At 41.6% G+C, this 8,726-nt stretch overlaps 1 protein-coding gene across 1 annotated transcript in view; it reads right to left on the bottom strand.

The window, feature by feature from the left end:
• Positions 1-5,532: 5,532 nt before the first annotated feature.
• LOC145445334 (uncharacterized) overlaps positions 5,533-8,726 on the bottom strand; it is a 33,368-nt gene continuing 30,174 nt past the window's right edge. Inside the window, exons 18-21 of the mRNA XM_080323522.1 lie at positions 8,512-8,710; positions 6,612-6,851; positions 5,997-6,098; positions 5,533-5,928 (exon numbers count right to left, since the gene is read on the bottom strand). Coding sequence (XP_080179648.1) covers positions 5,684-5,928; positions 5,997-6,098; positions 6,612-6,851; positions 8,512-8,710 — 786 coding nt within the window. The 3' untranslated portion in view covers positions 5,533-5,683. The remainder of the gene's footprint in view (positions 5,929-5,996; positions 6,099-6,611; positions 6,852-8,511; positions 8,711-8,726) is intronic.

Below are 8,726 nucleotides of genomic sequence, written 5' to 3'. Positions count from 1 at the left end.
TCAATCACTAATTGCTTGTACCTGCCCCCTGAAATTCTGTTTGCTGCATATATCGGATTGTACCATGAGTTTGTAAACAGCCCCTCTACTCATAAGAACTATCAAGATCCCATTGATCTGATATAGCAACAGACACCGCGCACCGCCGGCCGGTGTTACGCCAGTATACGCACTCGACAGACCGCCTAGCGCTACTGGTGCGACGCAGACCGTAAAGCTTTTGAAATTTCACGGACGTAACGCATGACTGCTGACGAGGCGTAAGAAAAAAGATCTCCCGTAGTAGTGGGATCAGAATTGTCAGACACCGCATATCTGTTGAAGGAAAACTAGAAAAACGCCTGCTCCCTTCGCCTGATGGTACCGGCTGTCTCGAAATGGTGTGAAAGCAAATCGCGGTTATCAAACTTTCGCGAAATACCCGCAAAACAAACGTTATCGCGGCATATACGGCTGATGCGATATCGCACTTCGGTGCGATTTGAATGAAGTTAGCAAGTTATTCAATAACGTACCCGAAAACCAGGGTTTGATCAACTATATTTCCAAGTTTAGTGGAAAATAATAACCACTGCTTCGAAACCTCGGCAATGTAATTATAAATTGTATAATTATATCTCACGTATTGACGCAGATAAATATACCACCGCATTTAGGGAACCAGACTCATTCTACCCCTTCAAGTTACCGTTGCAGTAAGATTTATGATCTGACTCAACGATTTAGATAAACAGTGAACAACTGAGCATATTGGTAATAATTTCATCCTTTCGTATCATATGTGTAACGTGTATGTGCGATAGTGCGTGCATGGTGTACAAATCCGATCGGAAGTTATCACAGTAGCTGAAGATATTAAATAAACCTTCAGCAGTACATAGCTTCCAGATCCCTGCTAACAATACATCAATCTTGCCAATCCATTTCAGTCTTCGTGCACTCTCCACTATGAGAATGTGATAAATTTGGAGATATAAAATATGGTTGATGCAATGACACTATTACGGCCACTCTTATGTTATGTGGGCGGACTGTCGATTATTCCGTAGATTTCAGAAGAGGGACCGGGTTCAGAAAGTATGCCGTTTACATGCACATAGGTCACACTACAGCAGTGGTTCTCAACCTTTTTCACCTCTCGGACCGGTAAAATTTCAAAAAATATTTGGCGGACCGGTGGACTTTTAAAAATTGAAATCTTTTTAAAAATTGAAATCAACCCAAAATGTAAATATGCAACCGTTTTTTGCAGGTATTTGTTGCTCGAGAGTGACATTTACGGGGTTTTGATCGTAATTAATTATGTTCACGATAGCGTCCATGTGATTTGGCGTCCAAGTCTTGCCTTGTCCAGATAAATTGCTACCGACGAGAGTCCTTTACAATTTTTCGTGCCAAATGCCGTGGGTTTAACCGACCACGACAACTCGAATAATACTCTTCTCTTCGACAATGTCGAGATAAGAAGCGTTTCGAAGTTGAACCAAGCACTTTGTCATGCTACCTTGCTCATTGCCCACTATCACCAGACGTAGGCTACTGTGGCTACTACGAATAAAATGCGCCGCACGAAAAATCCTGACAACAGCTATACCGACAATTCACAAAATCAGGTCTGAAAAAGCACTTCGTCAGCCTACCCCAAAAAACGTTGGGGAGATGTGGTACCGATGGATCAAAAATTGCTAAATGATCTCTGGCCCACAAATTTTCAGCCGAGAATAGCAGATCTTTTGCGTGCTCAACACTTTGATCAAAGCTTTACCTATCGCGTACATTTACATGAATATCCGCCTTTTCTAATAATATTTATAAACGTAAACGTTTAAAATTTATTGCTCGAACGTATCTTCGGTCCCCACCCGGTGGGTCCAAAGGCTCACGGCCATGGGACCTATGAGACATACGCTCAAAAATTCAAATTTTTCAACTTATTTTGTTGTGTACTATAATCGAAGCTACAGCCAGTCAATGAACAATGTGTTGTCGCCACATTCAAGAATAAAATAGATTATATATACTCAAATGTTGGCATAAAATCACGTTTCCATTTACGCCTAAACTTACAAAATTAATGCCACTTAATTATATTACCCGCAAATCGACATTTTGACTCTCAAATACCTCGTAATAGCGATATAACACCACAGGTAACTATAATTTACAGCCTCTAGATATGTAGGCGTGTTTCTGTTGTTATAAAGTGATTAGTTGGTCCAACTATTTTGCTGGATTTGGTTATGGTACTATATGCCCCCCACCCTATAAATATTGTAATTGAATTGAAAATAGTTCACTCGAGGATGGTATTGAATTAAAAAATGTGTGTCATTATATACCCCGATACAAGCCCTATACATCACATCAAAATTTATGGCTGGTTTGTTAGTGTGGAAGGTGATATAGAAAAAGCTATATATCGATCCAAATTTATTTTACACCTCCTAAAACGTAAATCATTTGTCACAGACCCCATAACTCACGCAGGTCGAAATTTTTTGCATGTGAGGAAAGATTCTGCCAGCATTCCACCGTAGACAGAGTCGCGTACTGTAATCATGGGATTATCACAGAGAATTTTTCAAGTATTTTCGGTCCCAGTGTCTCATCTGTACCACATCTCCCCTTGGTCTTAGGCCCCAACATGATGAGAAGCCAAACTGCGGGTGGACATCGCCCCCAGACCCCACAGTAGGGTGGATGTTTTCACCAGTACTTGTGAGCACATTCATTCTACTCTGTGTAGGCAGGCAGTTTATGTAAATCGCACCATGCGCGAATATTTTCTATAATTCATAACTGAATCGGTCAATGATATTGTTATTGCATATATATTGCCATAAATTTTTCATTCTCTCGTAATTATCAGATTTTCCGGTAGAATTGAGTGAGATGTCGTCTTGGAAAATGTAAGGCACGTATTAGTAATTAAAAATATTTGGGCGGGCGTGTTGGAGTAATTACTTCGTTGCATGTCATTATTTCGCGACCTACTGTCTGTTATATAGTGAATAGATATTGTAAACGCCCATGCGCACTAAACTAAAAGACGGACAAGATTCCAAGTTGGTATTTCTCACTGGCAAATAATTTTTCTTTGTGGGATGGCATTTCTCCTGTGGGGTACAAGATTGCCAGGACAGCGAAATTCGGCGCAAGCCATTTGGGCGCCTATGGACAATTTGACTATATATAGAAGTTTTAGGACAACAAAGAGAAGTCCTTTTCGGTCCAGGATTTCTGGCTGCCAATTTTTTGGCACAAACATTTCAGAGTCCCATGTTATGTTAGCCTAAACTTCAATATGTGTGGGTGCGTCGTAGCGCGGTAATGTTTGACGACGAAATGCCTATTTCTATAAATCATCTGTATTTCTTGGAGAAAGGCACCTAATAAGCAAAACATTCAGTGACAATAAATCGCGCAGAGCGCGAAAAAATTGAAATATGTCGGATAAAGTTTAGAAAAAAATAATGTATAATTCGTATGCTAAATAATTTTGGGTCTGTTTAACCACTGCCCCTATACATTTGGAGTGTTTGGCGTGCCGCAGTTTGCTCCTGCACAAAATGAATGAATCGAAAACGAATGATCGCGCAAACTGCGAGGTTTAGGGAGTCAGCTCGAACTTGTCGCTCGCATGTCGTCAAATGACACGTCTTGAACGTCAAGTCAAATCGAACATGTTTCCAGACCTAATATCACCAGACTTGTACAAACTACTGAATTTTTAAAAAGCGCAACTAGAACTATAACTAGAACTACTCAATTTTTAAGACTCGCAACTATAACTATAACTAGAACTACCCAATTTTCAAATTCTGCAACTAGAACTAGAACTAGAACTACTCAATTTTCAGAACTCGCAACTAGAACTATAACTAGAACTAACGAAATTTAAATACCGGCAACTAACTAACTAAAACACAACTAACTAAATTTAATTCTCAATCAACTCATTCATTTTTATTTTATTCGAATTCGGCGTTCCAGCCTTCTACATGAACGTCGGTACAACGAAATTACTGAAAAATCAGACAGACAGAACTATTCTGTAATCAGTACAGGATAAACTAAACCATTTTCTGCAGCGGTTGCTGATTGCAGCGAATCAACATGAGTCGCGAAAATGTTTTTTCGTTGAATTTCGCCCTCTTTCGGGAATACAAAATCCCAGCCTGCGAGAAAGCCGTTTCACTAGGCGCAGATGTCGCAGTCATCCCAAGAAAATCTTTCGCCTAGTTCCGTAATTCTGGCAAGTCGGTCATATTCCGCCAACAGTTTAGCACATTCTGACCCAGGGGTAGTCGCTGTTCCCTGGCATACTTCTTCACCTCAGACGGGCCGGATTTAACTTCAAGCGGACGACACTGACTTGGAGGTAGAAATTTGAAGAGTGAGAGTCTCGGTTTCTTGTGCGTTGGAGAGCCAGGAGGAGACGACCCAGGCAATTTCTGCAATTTCCTTTGTAAAGATACCTTGGGCGAATCCAGATCGTCTTCTCTTTGTGCCTGGGCAAGCGTGGTCGGTATCAACATCGCGAGTCAAATCTCGTAAGTTAACAGACGCGACAGCTTAGTTCCGAGATAATACTCGCCAGCACACAGCAGTAGATCACTAGTTCACATTCCAATTAGTAAACAACCCCAGCGGGAGATCGCGTGCGCTGCGCACTGTCGATTGTTGTAAATGTGCCGAGTTATCAGTGAACTCAGCATAATCAATGTGTTAACTATGATCCAGCAATGAGCATTTGATCCTTTGTCATGATCACATTAGTAACCCTAAGTAACCTCACTTGTCACGCGAGGAGAGTTCTCATCGCACAGGGCAGGACACACGAGTGTTGTTTTCTAGTTGTTCGGCAACTAATGTTTTTTTGAAATGCGCAACTAAAACTAGAACTAGAACTACTTAATTTTCAAAATCTGCAACTACAACTAGAACTAGAACTACAGAATTTTCAAAATCCGCAACTACAACTAGAACTAGAACTACGCAATTTTCAAAATCCGCAACTACAACTAGAACTAGAACTACTCAAAAAACTGTTAGTTAGTTGACCGTCAACTAACTAAATGTTTAGTTTGTACAAGTCTGAATATCACCTCACGAAGTTCTTAATCAGTTTAAAATAAATTTGATGTTTCATTTATTTTGTCAATGGACAAGCCTTCAAAATATTGCATCTTTGAATTATGGTATATAATTGTAATATGCTTGGCGGACCGGCAGGAAAGTCGTCGCGGACCGGCACTGGTCCGCGGACCGGCGGTTGAGAACCACTGCTCTACAGCGCATGTGACCGGCGTCTAATAGGAGACAAGCGGTTGGACATCGGCTCGCCCGCTGCACAACAAAGTAGCAATTTTGTGTAGATTACCAATAATCGCGCTTGAGCTCAGCAATTATGAAATTATTTAACCGCAAAGTCTGCGCATTTCCCGACGACTGAAACACTATATTCATCAGACATCGGCGCTCCTGCTTCATCATCCTCCACTATTAATTCTGAGCAATTAGAATGAACGATTTTCGAAATCATACATCGACTTTAATCCATCAACGGCAATTATCAGACAACGCTAAATGGCAGACAAACTCATTCCAATCTCTGATAAACATCATCAAGAAAATAGTATATGTCCTATTCTGTTCGAGCAAGTATAGTTAAGGAAATCGTTTACACTGTGACGAGCATATTCTGCAAAAATCTTTCATACGATATTTGATCGCTCAATTTAGTGTCGTAGTGGCGAAGGAAATCAAAAAGCTCATTGGGATCTTGGAATTCCACTCCGTATTGGTGCAGCACGTGCCGGAATGCGTTAACTGGAATCTTCCCTCGCTGCGAGGCATCGACTGCTCTCAGAGATCTTCTGAGTGCCGGAATTTGTTTTGGTGGTATTTGCATCAGCATCGGCGGTTCTGAATGGAGAATATACCATGAAAATAATACGTACCGATGGTGATTCATTCAATACGCAGTACTGTACCGGAGAAAGGAATCGTTGACGATACGGAAGGCGCGTGCCTCACTAATCCGGCTACATTGGATCTGTACAGGCGTTTTGCATCCTCCATGGATATTGTTTTAGCTGCAACAAAACACTAAAGTGTTGTACGGACTGAATGGGTGTGTGTATGGTGTTGAGCTATACTAATCGCATGTTTGATTCAATTTATATCAAAACACGGAAAGATGTAGCTCGGGGCTTGCCACATTGTTTGTATTCGTGTAATCGGGTAGTCACGGTTGGAAATAATACCTACAGTTGGTACGTTCCCAAAGCGATATACTAAGCAGTGTAATATGCTTGGACGGACATATTGGTCATACTGTAAAATGCTAATACATCCAGTCGACACCATGGTAGTATTTGACGTGAATGTGAACCTAGCACGCTCAATGCACATCTGACCTCGTGTGAATATTAAAAGTGTTGTTTCTGACTGTGCGGCGACGTCGAATTGGTCAGTGGTTACGTTATACACGGACAGAGTTTGGAGACCGCCGCATCGTGAAAGCTTTATTAGAGATTACAATGTCATTATTTTTACGTAAACGAAACGATAAAGTTTGAGAGACCTCGTTAATTCTTCACACTGACCTTCCTTTGGTCCATAAAAGCCGGCTTTAATGGCGTTCTCTTTGTCGTAACGGTGCGGGTAATTCTGGGGACCTCTCTTCAGCAAAGCATGCTTCGTAATTGTCTTGAACACCGGTGTTGCTGGCGCGTTTCGAAGACTGACGAACGGGGATCTTGGCTTTCTTTTGTACACGAAATTGTGCTGTCTCGTGGGGATCGGAGGAGGTCCCGGGCGGCAGGCAATAACCGAGGTGGTATCAGCTGTAGGGGAAAATTCATTTTAGTAAGCGATATACCTATGCATTGGTATGGTAAATTTTGGTCTCTGTTTGGGGTTGTTAGCGAATCATCTTGGCATACCGATGAATGTAAAAGATTGAGAAGTATAGTGCGAGTCGCGACAGCCGATAGACTCATACTCATTGGTAGCTATGTGCAAATTTTCCAACCGATTGCACACGGTAATATCGTTTCCATAATAATCGACAATGGCTTTCTCCTCCTAAGCTTTACCAATCCTGCAATCAAATCTTGTAACCCACAAAACTTCACTTATCAAACAGCGATGGCCTTTGACCGGCTCGAATCGTAATCAGATACGCGATCACAAGCAGCACCCCGAAGGCAGGAAAATGGTACGTGAATATGATATTCCTGACAAATTATGTTCACCAAGTCAAAAAGCTCGCTGCAGATTTTACGCTGAGAAAACATCGCATGTAATTCCTGATAGCAATCGTAATGAATATGAACGTAAAATTTTATACCAAGAAGGTCACCCGGCGTATCATCGCCGTATCAGATTTGCATGAGTAAAACAGTGAACGCAATTAAATTAATGCTGCAGGGAAGATGAGAGGTATGATCTTTTGCAGCAATGGCATCTATACTACCTTTTCCTCTCCGGGACCAATTGGAAAAGTAAATATGATTAGAGTTTAAGATCGTTACAAGTGTTGATGTGTCGCCACCAACGTAAATGACCTTGAACAAAATACACGACTCTGAAATTACTGCATAGTAAGTAACTTTAATTTGAGTTAGGGATCAATATTTACGTGGTCACAGTTTACTCACGACGGCATGTCAGGGCCTTCGACGCCAGACGGATATACCCAAAACCTGGCCATTGGTGTACCAGTCCCAAACCGTGTCAGTGGAGGAAGTTGCGGCTGACAAGGCCCCCGCTGAAAAATCTGTAGCCAAATCATGATGTGCATATCTGAGCAGTGGATATTGAGGTTCTCTCTTTTTCTCTCAAAATAAAAGAAATTATGCACCGGCCGCGTTCGGTAAACCAGTCATCGCATATTTAATATGTTGTCCGGTGTACAGTGATATATGTAATGCTGGCCACATGCACGTTCTTGTGTGTATAAAAACTATAACACAGAAATAAGATGCTGGCATCTGCGACCGTAACTTATTTGCTAAATTTGCCTCGTCTGATCGCTTTTCCTTCACACTCTAACCCGTGAGTAGGAAATTGCTCGTGCAGACGAGCTATTAGCGCCAATCAGGTAATGGACGGTACCGATTGACCGTGCATAAAACAGTCTAGTCGAGGACTACATGGCTGGAATGAAGAATCCGACTATTCACTAAAAAATGGCTCAGATGTTTGTTCGACGGGGTCAATTTGTCAATTGTTCGCCTATAATACCATATACTGATGAACAATAGAGGCGATAACGGTTTTACAACCATATACGAAGTCATATGAGACGGTGACCTCTTCCACTAAAATGAAAGGGGAAATTTCCATTATTGCATTGTAAAAGCTGGCATGGTTTAATTTCGTGATCCTATGCAAGAGATGCCTTCACGCACATATTTGTAAGTGAAACTCTCGCGTTATGACAATGGACATAGTAGAAGCGAAACCAGTCGTGAGTGAGTGTTTACTAAAGTAAATACTTACACAGTACAGGCTCCGGAGTCTCAGCCGACGACGTGTGACTCCTGAGACTGTGACGGGACAATGGCTTTGTGAAGAACTCCATGAACCGGAAATAATTTGTTTTCTCATGGATTCTCGATTCTAGCATTTCGACCACGAAATGTAATTCAATTTCGGTGACTTTAGGACGCATGCCTTTCACGATTTCCAGCATGTCTTCCTGTGAAGTACCAGTG

The sequence above is a fragment of the Botryllus schlosseri genome, chromosome 8 (assembly GCF_051294905.1).
Source record: "Botryllus schlosseri isolate E-star chromosome 8, Bs_hap1, whole genome shotgun sequence".
Lineage (NCBI taxonomy): Eukaryota > Metazoa > Chordata > Ascidiacea > Stolidobranchia > Styelidae > Botryllus > Botryllus schlosseri.
This window is presented reverse-complemented; position numbering and strand designations above follow the sequence as displayed.